We start from the raw sequence: 14593 nt of genomic DNA, 5'->3' as shown, positions 1-14593 counted from the left end.
TGCCCTGGGCTTGACCAGTCAGCCTTCTGCCCTTTCTGATCCATAGCACATGCAAAGTGATTTAACAAAAAAGTGAACTTGGAAAATGATGGCAGGTACAGCCCAGGGGGGCTAATGCAAGGATATTAGATACCATAAGTGAATGTTCAGTATCCCTAGGCATCCCTTCACTGAGTTTTTGATAATTAAACATAATTGCCCCCCAAACCACCTTAGAACAAACCTGTAAATTGAAATAATCAAGCATTGTACATGTTACTTCAAGTAATAAACTCTTTTTACATATGTAGATATAAATGACGTCAATTCCAAAAGCCATGTATTTGAAAATTGCCCATTTTTTTTCCCTTTAGGTAGAAGTGCACAGTGATAGCTTGTGAAACTGTGGCCATCAGGACTTGTTGCTTTGCTTTTGATTGCAACTGCTCATTGCCATTCTAGGCAACTACCTAGTCTGCCTAATTAAGCTGGATATGCCCATCCACCCCAACTATTAAGCGTTGCAATCCCTTCCTGTGCTGTAGAGGTCCTCTGCACTCCTTCCCGGCCCGCTTTACAAAGCCGTTCTAGTGGCTGGTGGTGCAGTAATGCTGACACAGCCCATTCATTTTGAATGGGCTCTGTTGGCATGCCTTTGTAAACCGGGGGGGGGGGGGGGGGGGGGAGTTTAGTCTCCACCTCCACTGGAAGGCTGCTCATACATGTACTGTCCTCCTATGTAAAGAAATGTTTCTTTAGATTACACCCCAGTCTTTTTTCCACCATCTGACTGCTCATTTAGGAGTTTCCTTTCCTTTGAAAGAGTCTTCCCTTTTGTGCTCTTATGTCAAAGTATCAATAGATCTTTTTAAGTCTGTCCCATATGGTTTATGAAGCCCACTGACTATTTTAGTAGATGCCCTCTGGACTGACTCCACCCTGTATATCTGTTTGAAGTGCAGTCTCCAAAGTTGCACACAGGTATCGCAGAGCCTTATACAGAATCACTTATCGCTCCTTTTTTCTTTTCTTCTCCTGCTAGCCATTCCTGTTTCTTTATACACTAATTATCCTGGTATTTGCCATAATCTTTTCTACCTGTAGGGCTATCTTAAGGTCATTGGATGTGATCATTCCCAGATTCCACTCTTGTTTCTTGCACAAAACGATTCCCCCCCCCCCCCCCATATGAGGTACCCTAGGGCAGTGCTTCTCAATCACATTTTAATGCTTACCACAGTGAATATGTGTGTGATGGGTCTCTGCAATATGCAAATTTACATCATGGATATTCATTGTAGTAATCGAGAAAACCTGACTGGCTTGATGTGCCTCCAGGAGCGGATTGAGAAGCACTGCTCTAGGACACTTGTATCCCAAATTAATGACCTTGTGGATTTAAATTTCTTTTTCTTTAGCATTAAATCTTAAGTGACCAATTCTAGACCTCTTCCTCAAGCATTGCTAGATTCGGCCTAATGTTATCGACTCTGTGTCCAGGGCATCTACAGTGCTGTGGACTTTGGTATGATTGGCAAGAGGCAAATCTTTCCCAAGAGTCCTTCCACAGTATCTTTTACAAAAAAAAAAAAAAGTTGAAAAGAACTGGACCCAAGGACCAGTTCCTGCAATCCACTACGGTTATTGCTCTTATTCTAAGAGTGAACTCCATTTACCACTACACTTTGTCACTTTCTACTCAAGTTTCTAATCCAGTCCTTCACTTTACCGTCCATACCATGGCTGCTTAGCTTACATACAAGTTGCCTATGTGGTGTGTGTCGAGCGTTGCTGAAATGTATGAACAGCACATCTGGCACTCTCCCCTGAGCAGCTCTCTGGTTACTCAATCAAAGAAATTGATCAGTTTGAATAGTTATATCTCTAGTAAAGCCATGCTGCCTGGGAGCCTGTATTGCACGCGTTCAGAAACTGTACTGTCCTGTTTCCATTATCAAGCAGAACCAAGTCCCAATGACCAGCTCAAACAGGAAGTAAGAGCTTCCAAAATGTTTGTTGAAACAAGGACCCTACACGGTCTGTGTTTTGGCAACAAGCCTTCCTCAGGGGTCAAAATGCTTGAGAGGTACAACAGTGATGTAGCAAGCGTAAAAGCCCATCAAAAAGCATACCTTTCCGGATCCAGTGCATTCTCTTTATGCTGTGTTCTCCTTTGGAGACCGCTTACTTTCCGGATGTAGCATATTTTGTTTATGCTTTTTGATGGGCTTTTACGCTCTCTACATCGCTGTTGTACCTCTCAAGCATTTTGACCCCAGAGGAAGGCTTGTTTCCGAAACACGGACTGTGTAGGATCCTTTGTGTCAATAAACATTTTCGTTCTTCTGTTTGGGCTGGTCAGGCCCCCCCTTACCCCCCCCCCCCCCCCCCCCCCCTGGTTTCCATTATCAGCATAGTCAGACAGGCTGCTCCTTTTGAAGCAGAGGAGTAGACTAGTGGTTACTGCACTGGACTTTGATCCTGGGGAACTGAGTTCGATTCCCACTGCAGCTCCTTATGACTCTTGGCAAGTCACTTAACCCTCCATTGCCCCTGGTACAAAATAAGTACCTGAATATATGTAAACCGCTTTGAATGTAGTTGCAAAAACCTCAGAAAGGCGGTATATCAAGTCCCATTTCCCTTTCCCTTTGCTTATGTGGAGAGGAATTGCATCTGTCAGTCTCCAGTCATCTGGGAGCACTCCTGACTAAAAGGTCAGACAGCAGGACTGCAAAACACATCTTGTTCCTTTAAAACTCTTTGATGTATCCCATATTTAGCCTTTTGTTTGTGGCATCTTCTGAAAATCGTTCAAGGTTTATTTGACTTCCATTCCTATTTTGGCCCTCTGTGAGCACAGACCGAATTGTTATCTTTATTAGCATCTATATATCTGGCCTTCATCCTTGACTTTCTCAGTACCACTTCTGTCACAAACACACATCTAAGTCTTTGCCTCCCCTCACCCCCCTTATACTGTACTGGCTATTTTTAATTCTGTTAACTTTCCTGGCTACTTTCCCAGCTTCCCCAAAAGTATTTCCAGATTTTTGTTTTTTTTCTTTTGTGTTCTGTTATAGTTTATACAGGCCAAGGAAGTATGGTACAGATTAACCTCTTTTTCCTTAACTCTTCAGGTACTACTTACAAAAACCTTAGCAGTCTCTTTTCTTATTTACTTTCCTTAAAATATCTGCATTCAGTTTTGCCCACTGCGTATTGTACTACAGATGTTCCCACCCACCTACTGACTCCTTGGGGCACACAATGACTATTAATTAAAAAAAAATAAAGTAGGACTTGAAAGTATTAAAATGATATTTATTAAACCAAAAACTCATAATATGATTAATCAGAGATTCAGTACCTCCTCCCCCCTTCCTTTTTCCCTTCAGAACTAGTGAATTACAGGTTTAGGTTTAAAAGAAACAAAAAAAAGCCACATTTCTCCATCTTGTGAATGTGAGGTTTGTAGAGTACCAACCAAAAGCTCTGATTATTCCCAATCCCCAGAACCCCAGCCTGTATGTAATTGTTAAGCCTTCTGCTAAGGTGGCTAAAAAGTATCCTCTCTGGGCTTTGTTTTTAAACACTCTCCCCGCCCTTCCTTTCTTCAGTGTACCAAGAAATTGCACAGTTGCCATAGCTGCCATAGCAATCCCAGCACTGGAGTGCAGTTAGGCTGGTTTTTCTCCCTCATTAAATCTGTGCAGGGCCTTGTGCCATCCTTTTGTCTCCTCATAGCTTCACTGCAGCAGGCGAGGCAGATGTGTGGGATAGCACTTTGTACAGGGCGTAGTTAAGGCTCGGTATGTTCCTGAGTGTGTGGCCTGAGGTTAGTGCTTCCAAACCTCATTAAAGAAGCAGAGTTTGGTGCAGAGATTTATATTTTTGCTGCACTTTCTCTGCTAGGAAGTAACCACGACCTCCACCACCCATTGGAGCCGACTCTGGGTGCTGTGGGTGCTTGAGCACCCCCAATATTGAGAAAAATTCCTTGTATGTGTTCAGGGAGGGGTCATTTCCATTGGGCTTAGCACCCCCAATAATTTTGAAAAGTTGGCTCCTATGCCACCACCAAAGAAACTTGGTCTATGGTTATTTTTGATTAAACACTGTTTTGGAGTGTTTATACAAATTTTTTTTTAATTATTATTGATTTTTAACTTGTTTAGTATGTGTGGTTTATACCAGTGATCTTTAGTATTTTTCTAGTAGGGGTCATACTGGGGAAAAAAAAAAAAAAAACCTCGTTGTGCGAGCCAAGATAAGGTTAGACAAAGTGGATGGAACTATTGGTGGTACCAAGGGAGGAGTCCTCCAATGACACAGCTGTCCTAATGGGTTTCCCTTCTGATAACTTGTGTAACTAAAATAGCCTAGTCTACCCCCACCCCTGCTTTTCTATTCTTAAACTCATCTCCTTCCCCCCCCCCCCCAAAAAAAAAAAAATAACAAGACAAAAAAAAAAAAAAAAAACCTTTTTCTCGCTCTGTTCCCTGAACATGTTTTTCCTCCAATCCTCTCTCAGCTAGTTCCAATCATCACTAGTCAGCCTTCACTTAACCTTGTCTCCATTTCCAACTCCTTCAAGCTGGCTCCCCTACCCCTAGTTTCCACAGTTTTTAAATCTCCTATATTTGCTCCACCTCTGGTCAGGGGCGTAGCCAGACACACAATTTTAGGTGGGCCTGGGCCCAAAATGGATGGGCAGAAGAGCCCCACCCCGTCCCACAGGTAATTTGGTCTCTCCTTCTCTCACCTGCATGCCATATGGTCTCTCAAACAACCCCCTCTCCCGCATACCTTTTCAATAGCAGATTTCCACCAGTAGCTAGCAGAAACTTATACACACTCAGGGGTGTGCTCGTAAATTTTTAACAGGCTCTTTCTCCGGACATATCCAGCTCTGCAGTTGGAAGGGCCAGGGCTGGCCGGGGGGGGAGGGGGTAGCAACACTTGTCTCTCTCTCCTCCCTCCCTTCGTGTAGGCACACTAGGCATACCTTTGCTGGCAGCCAATAAATGGACTGCCACCACTCCCAACGTCTTCCTCTGAGCAGCATGCTGGAACTTCTCGCACATGCTCGAGAAATCCCAGCCTGCTGCTCAGAGCTGGAAACAAGCAGAGGGCAGCAGCAGCAGTCTAGCTACTTGGCTGGCAGGGCTCAGCATCCCCACCAGCAAAGTAAAAGAGAATTCAGCAGGGGGCCCAAGCCCACATTTTGGGAGCCAGTTGTTAAAGTAGCCATGGAGGGCCCTACTTTAACAACCGGCTCCCAAAATTTAAAAACTTAACAACCGGCTCTTGCGAGCCTGTGAGAGCCTGCTCCAGCACACCACTGTACACACTGCTCATGTTGGCCACACAGCCTTCCCATGATGCAACTTCCTGTTTTTGCATAGGCAGGAACACGTCAGAGGGAAGGCTGTGGGGCCGGTGCAAGAAGTATGTATCGGTCACTGCTTGCTGCAGGCGAAGATCTATTTACAAGGTATGCAGGAGGGACAGTTGTTGGGATTTTTTGGCTGGTGGGGCTTGGGGATCCCCGCCAGCCACATCATAGATGTGCTGCTACTGGATGGGCCTGATCCCAAAGTGGGTGGGCCTGGGCCCACCCTTGGCTACGCCACTGCCTCTGGTACAGCTCCCTTTTTTTTTTTTCTCTCGCCACATGCCTCAGCAAGTTTGAACTGTTGATTGCCCAATCTCCTAGACTGTTCTCGGACCTATGAGAGGAGTGAAGGAGTTTGGACAACACCTGGCTGAATAATGGAAGTAGTAAACAAAAGTGATATGGGTGTATTACCAGTAGCAAAACTTTGGGGGGAGGGGAGAAGAGGCAGGGGGACACACTGAGGGCTGCCACAGGCCCTCAGGCTATGTAATGATGGTTTATACACTTAAGGATTCTTTCATATAAGCTGTCAAATGTACCTGTAATTCCTTTTGTGAAATTTGCATTCTGACTTTCCTGACACTAATATACACCCTCACCATTCTTCCTCCCCTCACTCCCCTGTTTTTCTCTCCCACCCCCTGCTCTTCTCTAACCTGTACTGTCTCCTCTTGCAGTGGTGCTGATTTGTTTCCTGCGCTACAGTCAGGTGGTTGAGCAGAGCCAGCGGTCCTGGGTGAACACCACAGCGCTCATAGCTGGCTGCACCAATGCTGCTGGGCTCATCATGGTGGGCAACTTTCAGGTGTGTCCTTGCCTGACCCCCTTCCCAGGCACACCCCAAGGGGCAGAGAGCTCAAATGTGGAAAATAATTACTTCCACTATTCCGGTCATTTTGCAATGAAAGGAATCCAGTGACTTCTTGACTATGTTTAGAATTCCTCACTTCTGTTTTCACAGGTGCTGTCATGGCCACTTTGACATGTTTATTAAAACGATATACCACTTACTGCCAAAAGGAGGAGCTAAGCAGTTTACAATAAAATATTTCAATAAAAGAAAAGGGGGGAAAAAAAGAAATAAAAATTGACCTCCATTTTTGATAGGACAGAAAACAACCAATCATTTAAGACCATTCATAAAAAATTAAATAAAAAATTAAGTACTTCAAATCTAAAAAAGTGCGTACCAAGGATCGTATCATTGCCTGAACCTTGAAAAGGAATTAATTAAAGGTTTGTTGAAAAATAATGAGCTTTTAAAAGGACTTTAAACCTCTGAAATGACATTTCAGATCGTAGAGTACATGATAGACAGTTCCATAAGGAAGGAGCCAAACCGAAAAAAGTAGAGAGTCTAGTAGCCTCATAATTAATAAGCCTTGGATTTTGTTGGTATAACCAATCTCTGCAAATCAAGAGATCTAAGTTGACGAGCAGGAGTATAAGGAATGACCAGGTTAGATAAATACAAAGGAACACCAGAATAATATACCTTATGGACTAAGGTGAGGATTTTAAAGAAAACAATTAAATTTGCTAGGAAGCCAGTGTAACTGTTATAATAAGGAGGATGCATGTTCCTGCCTATTAGTCTTACAAAGAAAGCAACCAGTTCAGTTCTGAAGTGTTTGAAGTCTTTTTAATTGAGATTGTGGTAAGCCCATGTAGATCACGTTACAGTAATCTAAAGGAGACACCAACAGTGCATGAAGTACTATAGTTAGTGATTGAAAATCCAGAGAAGAACAAATAGTACGCGGAGAATGTATGTAGCAAAACCTAATCTAATTACTTCTGAAATATGCTTTACAAAAGAAAGCTGAGAAACAAACCAAACTCCAAGATACTGAAAATAAAGAGCAGGTTTTAAGTGGTAAGCCAAAAAAAATAGGAATAGTATCAGGGATAGGTGTTGTGAGGATGGTTTCTGTGACTGGCTTATTTTAAAATACCTATAGTTGTGAAGTTTTGCTTTCCTTAAATTCTATTTCAGTTCAGTGTCTTAAGTAGAATGGGCATCTTATCCATAGCAAAGATGGCAGCTGAGCACTTCCAGTTATCTTTCCACTAATGCTGTGAATATCCTCGAGCTGCACACTGAGCAGATTGAGTGGCTGGCATAAGCTGCCTTTCAGTTTGAATACAGCACTGACCCTTCGAGACTGGCAGCATTTCCTTCTGTTGTTGCTTATTTTTTATGTCCTAAATAAGATTTGGATTCTTCCAATGACTTGAAATCCTAATGGTGTCTTGAAACATTGCAACCTTTGTGGCAGCTCAGTTTTACTGTAACAGTTCAGGCTGGCTCTCTGCCAATTCTTAGGAGGGATGGCATGGATTTTCCAGCTTGGGCTTCCAACCATGGGAAGAGGCTGACATCTACAAGGCGTAGGAAAGGCAAGGCATGTCTGGCTGGAATTTTGCATTCCAATATTGAAGCAGTACTAATCCCTCTTTCCACAGGTCGACTATGCCAAGTCTTTGCATTACATCGGGGCTGGAGTCGCCTTCCCAGCAGGCCTGCTCTTTGTGTGCCTACAGTGTGCCCTGACATACCATATTGCTGCTACCACCCTTGACCTCTGGATGGCACATGTCCGGGTCACTCTCTCTGCTCTGGCCTTAATATCGCTGGTCTTTAGTATCCTTTTTTTTTTCTCCCCATACTCTAATATGCTGATGGGGAGAGAGTTGGGATGTAAGTAATGGGGAGGGAAAGATGTGGTGGGCAAAGACAATGTTGAAGGGAGGGGGGGAGTGTAGAGCCTACAGAACTTTTATATATAAACCATGGGCAGAATTAAGTTTGACTATTCTAAGCCAGGCCTGGGCACTGGCATTGAATAGCTGGGGTCAGTTGCCAACTTGGAAGTCATGCAGATGCCTGCACCCACCTAACTAAGTGCTGCTTGTGTAACTGCCAGCTCCTCCTCCCCCCCCCCCCCCAACCTAGCCCATGGACTGCCCTGGCACAAGCTGATATTTATTTACTTATTGTATTTATTCATGACACTTATACCCCACATTAGCCTGAAATACTCATATTCAATGTTAGCAGCAACGTCCAGTTATGTGCCACTTAATATTGGTGGCCAGGATGATGAGTGTGAATTAACCAGCCAGGAGTCTCTCTTGCCTTGTTAAATCGCTTTGAATGTTGGACCCTTAATGCTTTAGTTATCAGGCAGTTCAGTGCTTTGGCAGGCTAAGCGCAAACGAGGTTTACCAGTATATTTGTGTCGTGAAACAAAAATGTTTTGGTGCTCTCCTTGTTGCTATAATTCTAGCATGTCTTCTCAATCCCTCTTTCAACTCTCTTCCCAGTGCTGGCACAGCCAAACTATCATCAGGGGCATCCACTCCTATAATATACAAAATGATTTCATAACACTGTTCCAAAATTTTTTTTAAATGAATTGTATAATTACATGGTGTAATCTGATTAAAATCCCTTTCTCAGGTATCCCTTTCTATGTGTTTTATGTTCAGGTGTGCACAGCTTTTCCCTGAACAGGATACCTGTGCTTAAAATCTTTGTAAAAACAAGGCCTCTCTCTCACCTCTTCTGCTCTGTTTAGTTCCCACAGCTGGATCTTTGCAGCTGTACTTGGCTGAACTTGTCTCTGGGCAGTAAGAAGCGGGTCCCTTAGTGATATCTGACCACAATGCCAGTAGCCAAATGACAACAGATTGGATATTCCGCCCCCCCAACCCCCCAATTCTAACCAGAACCCAAAGTCCCATCTGTTTCTTAGGGTCTTTTTGGTTATAACTGAATATCAGATGTACTAACTAAAATTATATAGTTTGTGAGAGGAACGCCCTCCCCCTCAACTGAGGGAGGGGCAGACAGTTGTCCCAATAACTAGGGGTAGTTGAGGTATTAATTTACCACTGCCATAAATATGTAAACAAATGTGGAATCACAATTCGAACCTTCCCGTCCCCCCAAACAGGATTTGTAAGGTCTGAAATACTCTGCTACAGTACTACCCACCATACTCTAATTCTGACATTGGTACAATAAGAGGAACCTCTGGCCAGGGTTAATTCTGGCTGCACTCACAGAATTCTGCCTTGCAGACTTGAGAGCCCCTGCACATCTCATGACGCTTTCCACCAGGCTTGGCGGCGGCATCTTCTCCTCCTTTTCATGTAGGCTGCTAGCATGTATCTATTTTATTTTATTTACTTAGATTTTGCTCACACCATTTTTTAGTAGTAGCTTAAGGTGAGTTACATTTAGGTACTCTGGATATTTCTCTGTCCCAGGAGGGCTCACAATCTAAGTTTGTACTTGAGGCAATGAAGGCAAGAGACCTGCAGAGCTGGCCTGTGCAGCTTCCTCCTTCATTTTCTCCCTAGGAAGCAAGCATTGGTGCAAACTAAAGGGGATTCTAGTGCAGACAGACTGTTGCAGGCCTCTTCTCGCCCTCCTACCATGATCAGTGTAGCTTAGGCCTAAATAGGGGAGAGACATAGCACTGTAGAGGCAAAATAATATCCAGGGAACTGCAAGACAGGACTGAGGTGCATTGCCAGCATGGTGTGTGTGGTCATACCCAATCTTGGCTGTTTTTCTTAACTCCTGCCCCCTCTCGGTGGTATCTTCTTTATTCATGACAGCTTCCTGCTGCAGCATCTGGCTGCTGTCTGTGAGTGGATCTTTGTCATTGACATCCTGATCTTCTACGGGACCTTTGCCTACGAGTTTGGTGGCATCTCCAGGGACACTATAGTGGCCGCCATCCAGCACGCAAGCAGTAGGGCATGCAAGTCCCCTGGAAGCAGCAGCACCTCCACCCACCTTCACTGTAACACAGAGAGTATTACCATGATCTGACCAGGGCTGAGCAGCGAGTGGGGGCACAGGTCAAGCAGAGCCCTCTCCTGCTGCTTTACTCCCTGCCACTTACCAGTCAGGACTTGGGACTTTTTTTTAGTATATTTGTTTTATACCAAAAACATTTTTAAAGCAGAAAGTGTATTATTTCAGAGTTCTATAAAACATACTCAGTTACTTGCAGGTTTGTTCTTTTGCAATTTGCACTGTGCCAAGGAATTTTTTTAAGATGTAAAATTTTTAATAAGAACAAAACAAAAGCCTGCGCCATGGAGATAGAGTTCTACCTGGTGGTCATTATGTGTTACTGCAGTATGTGTAACGTGGAATGGTACTGGGAAGGCTGTATTTGGACTGCAAGGAAAGCAAAACCTCACTTGCACAGTAGATGACTTGTCTCAGCAGCAATTCCAAGTCTTAACTCAGTAGTGTGTTGCGTTAATTTTTGAAGCCATTCTCACACTCACACACTGAGCCCCTTCTCTCCCTCAGAGCTTCAGTGTCTGTATACTGATCCAGATCTCTGCTTTCATGATAGGCAAACTTAAAGAGAAGAGATGCCGGGTGGCCTATCCAGTAAGCAGAAATCTGAGCACACCTTTCTGTTACTACCTCCCTTGCAAATATATGTGCTCTGAAGCTTAACTATGGAGTAGAGTACAACTTTCAGCCCAGAGCATACTGCTTTCATTCTGTCTGCAGCTTTAACAGAGGCTCCAAAGAAAAGCCAATAGCTTATGTTTTCCCCCCTCCATTTGCAAACTTTATAATACTTCTAGATTTATATCCTGCACAGGCTGGTTGGAAAATCTCACTCTTTTTGAGATGGAAAATCTTCATTTTTGGGCTGCTGTATTCTTGATGTCTGGCTCTGGCATTTAAAGAGAGGGTTTGGGGCAATGTTGCTTTTGAAAGTGTTGTAGAAAAAGGTGTGTGAATGTATTCTCATTTTTATTTACTTCTGAAGGTGATGTCAATCTTAATTAATGTGGGATGGGATGAAGGAGGATTTGTGAAGTACACCTCTCAGACTGTTATGGATGAATGTTTTTCCCTTTCATACTGCTTATAGCCCTGTGCGTGGATGGTGAATATTTTTTAATGGATGTGATCCTGCTACTGAGGGGAGGCAAGCAGTTATCCATATGGGCAAGGAGGTAGGCAGACTTAAGAGGTGGAGTCTGTATGTCCCAGTGAAGGGGTTTGGAGGGTCTGAATCCCCCCTGTCTTAAGTATGCTTTTCTTTCAGAGGTGTGGGGAGAAAATTGAACAGCTTCTTGCAGAAAAGTCATAACACACAAGAACTTTCTCATGAGGACATCCCCCCACAAAGAAATAGGGGGGAAATGTGCCACTGTTTAAGGTAATCAGGAATAAGGGGGTAGAGGTCATGCCGAAAGCCTACCTTTCCGTTTTTGTATGTGACTTTATCAATTGATGAAAATTAATTTTATTAACAACCTCCTTTTTTTTCCCCCCTGGACATATTTTATTGTCATTTCGTACACAGCCAGATGTACCTTGCCTAGCTGTGCACTGCTATGCACTAAGATGTAGTTCTTGACTGCTGCCTAGCTCAGCCTTGTGAAACTTGTCTAGCCATCACATCAGACACAAGCCTCATTGCTCATGACAGTTGTACTGACATGACAGTCATGTAAGATTTGTTTTCTTCTAAGAGCAGGATTACCAACTATGTCATAAGGGACAGCCTAAATAATCTAGCTCTGTATTTATTTTTACCCAGGTCTTTACCCTATTTGCATGGGTACTTGTGCTAAAGGAAGAACTAGACATGCATGCAAACAGTGGCAGAAGAACCAGGACTAGCTCGGCCTGTCTCTTATGACCTGGGAGTGTCAGTATGTGGGTGTACGTGTTGCTTATATAGACCTCTTTAGTCTTTGCCTAGTTCCATCTGCCTTGAGAAATGTTGTTGCACACTCTATTCAGTTTTCAGCCATCACCACTATCGCAAAGGGCCTGCAAGTGTAGGGTCCTGATAATGTGTGCTAGGTAATTGGTGCCTTTATTTTATTGTTGCAGCAGTGCCCTCCACTTCAGTCTGAACTGGCCTGGGCTAGTGGTTGGTAATGGCAGTATGGCTCCTTCGTTCACTGCTACAGCCCCTTCCTCACCCCCTTTTTACTGAATGGTTGAGGCCTTACAAGTTGCAGCTGCCCTAAGAACTCCATAACTGTATAACCTGGCTTTGGCCACTAGGTGTTGCTGTTGCACAAAAGCTAACCCTGACCACATGATGGGAGCAGAAACCAGGTCTGGAAGCCAAACCCAGATGTGCATACCAGTAGACAGCCCAGTGCAATACCTTTAAATGGAGCTGAAGAGCCTTGGTGCCAACACTTCAAAATAGCCAGGAGTGCCAAGCATAATACAAATCCCTGGACAGAAATGTAGGCATTTGCTCAAGAGTGAGGAGTTCTCTGAACCCACTGCACCCTAGTGCTCACTTCTGTGCTACAGCAGAGCTATCGGATGTGGTGTGTGTTGTAAACGTATTATGGTTGCTCGCTTTGCAGGTTACGGTGCCTTTGGGTTGCTGCTCCCAGAGCTCAGCACTTTGGTGCAAGAGATGCTCGCCTAAGTCTGAGGCAGAAGGAACTTGATGTTTCTGAATGGTGCTAAGGGACTGGGCATCGGTGACTGCTCTCAGGTTTATCATTGTGGGCTTAGGGAGGAAGAGATGCCTTTTTACATTCTGTATGAAGGCATTACGGAACAGAGTCCCTGTCTGCTTAGTTAAGTTTGAATATTGAGGCCAAGTGCCCCCCACCCACCCCTGGTGTCCCAGCTTACTAGAGAATATCTCCAGCGTTCACTTCTCTATGCAGGAGTTAAATGCTCAGTAGTTTTTCCCCATCCTCATAAAATGGGAAAATTTTTTAGTACATCTGTTTTTGTTATTGAACTGCTGCTTGTGATCATTTCTGTGCACTTCTCACCACAGCGGTGGCTCACTGCTGCTGATGGTGGGGAAGGGACAGGAGTTGAGGTCTAATCGTTCCTGTCTGCCTAAAAGGGGGTTGGTCTAGGCAACGCTCATTGTAAAGCTGGCTGAGGAATTTCCCCTGTAGATCTCATAATTATTTTTTAGGGGACGCAGTGGGTGCTGTGCACTGCACTGGGGGGAACTCCAGCCAAGCTTCAACCAGATAGACTTGCTGGAAGGGCGGGGGGGGGGGGGGGGGGGTGCATTAAGCCTGTCTAATCTTGTGTTGGAGAGGCATGTAAGCTGTGAATCCCCCTCCCCCCCCCCCTTTGCAGTCTTTTTCCTTCCTTAGGCATGTCTCTGGCTAATTTATCCTCCACCCACCCCATATATTGTCCTGTTTTCATGTACAAGTGTCAAGTAGATTGCTTTTAGGAGGGTTAGGGACACTAGTCTATACAATATTCTTTTCTTCATAACATACCTTGAGTATCATGAAGTGATGCTGCCATTTTTATGCCATTGTGAACTTTGCCATGCTCCTTGGTGTAGCTTTTTGTTCCTCCCTCCATTCCTCTCTATAACCCCCAGTAACTCTTTTTCCTATGGATCCAGGGTGCTGGAAGCACGATAACAGTAAGCGAAGGTTGGCAGCTGGATCCATATTTTAGTTTATGGATGGGCTGCTCTGGTCCTGGTTTGACCCCATTGTGTATATAGACGCATAATTCTTCTTTCCCTTTTGAGAAGCAGGCACTGCAAGTCCCTGTGTGCAGCATAACTATAGCTGCCTTGACTTATCTGGAATGTGTTTCCTAAAATAACAGGTGGCATTCTCAGGAGTCTATCCAGCACCTCTGTGTAAACACTAAGACACTGCTTCAGGAAATCACATCTGATGCTTGGCCACCGATCAGTTGGCCTTACAACTGCAGATCCTTTATAGTGCTTCCAGATTTCTTAAGTAAAGTGCTGTTACTCACTCCTGTACCGGGGAAGTGGATCAGAAAACGAAGGATGTGTTCCTGAGGAAAGTGAGCTCTGAATTGTCATGTCATGGGACGGTGGAGGATGGTGGGCATGCATCAGGAGCAGAGTTAGAGGCATAGCCAAAGACAACCTGTGAAAGCTATATCTATCATTATTAATTACAGATTACAATGTTGTAGCCAGACTGATTTTTTTTTTTTTTTTTTTGGTGGGGCATGAGTTTAACATGGGTGGGCAGTAGCCAGTGCAGATTTTGATGTCGCCTCTAGTTCTCCTTTAATTAGCCTTTGTCACTGCTGCTGACTAGAGGGATCTGACTCAAGTGGAAGGGCCATGGCCCTACTGTCCCAACTCTCTGATCTTTCTGAAGAGTCACTGAGGGAGTGCACAAAACATGAAAGTAAATCCGCTAACATAAGCCTGCTCA

General features: G+C 44.2%; 1 protein-coding gene across 3 annotated transcripts in view; it reads left to right on the top strand.

Moving 5' to 3' along the window:
- The window catches only part of TMEM150A (transmembrane protein 150A), a 69563-nt gene extending 56145 nt beyond the window's left edge, over positions 1–13418 (top strand). For all 3 annotated transcript variants that reach the window (XM_030201685.1, XM_030201684.1, XM_030201686.1), the window contains exons 7-9: positions 6058–6185; positions 7847–8024; positions 9985–13418. In XM_030201685.1, coding sequence (XP_030057545.1) covers positions 6058–6185; positions 7847–8024; positions 9985–10226 — 548 coding nt within the window. In that variant the 3' untranslated portion in view covers positions 10227–13418. The remainder of the gene's footprint in view (positions 1–6057; positions 6186–7846; positions 8025–9984) is intronic.
- The last annotated feature ends 1175 nt before the right edge of the window (positions 13419–14593 follow it).

This window comes from Microcaecilia unicolor, chromosome 4, assembly GCF_901765095.1.
Source record: "Microcaecilia unicolor chromosome 4, aMicUni1.1, whole genome shotgun sequence".
Lineage (NCBI taxonomy): Eukaryota > Metazoa > Chordata > Amphibia > Gymnophiona > Siphonopidae > Microcaecilia > Microcaecilia unicolor.
Note: the sequence above shows the minus strand (reverse complement) of the source record. Positions and strands in the feature narration are given on the sequence as shown.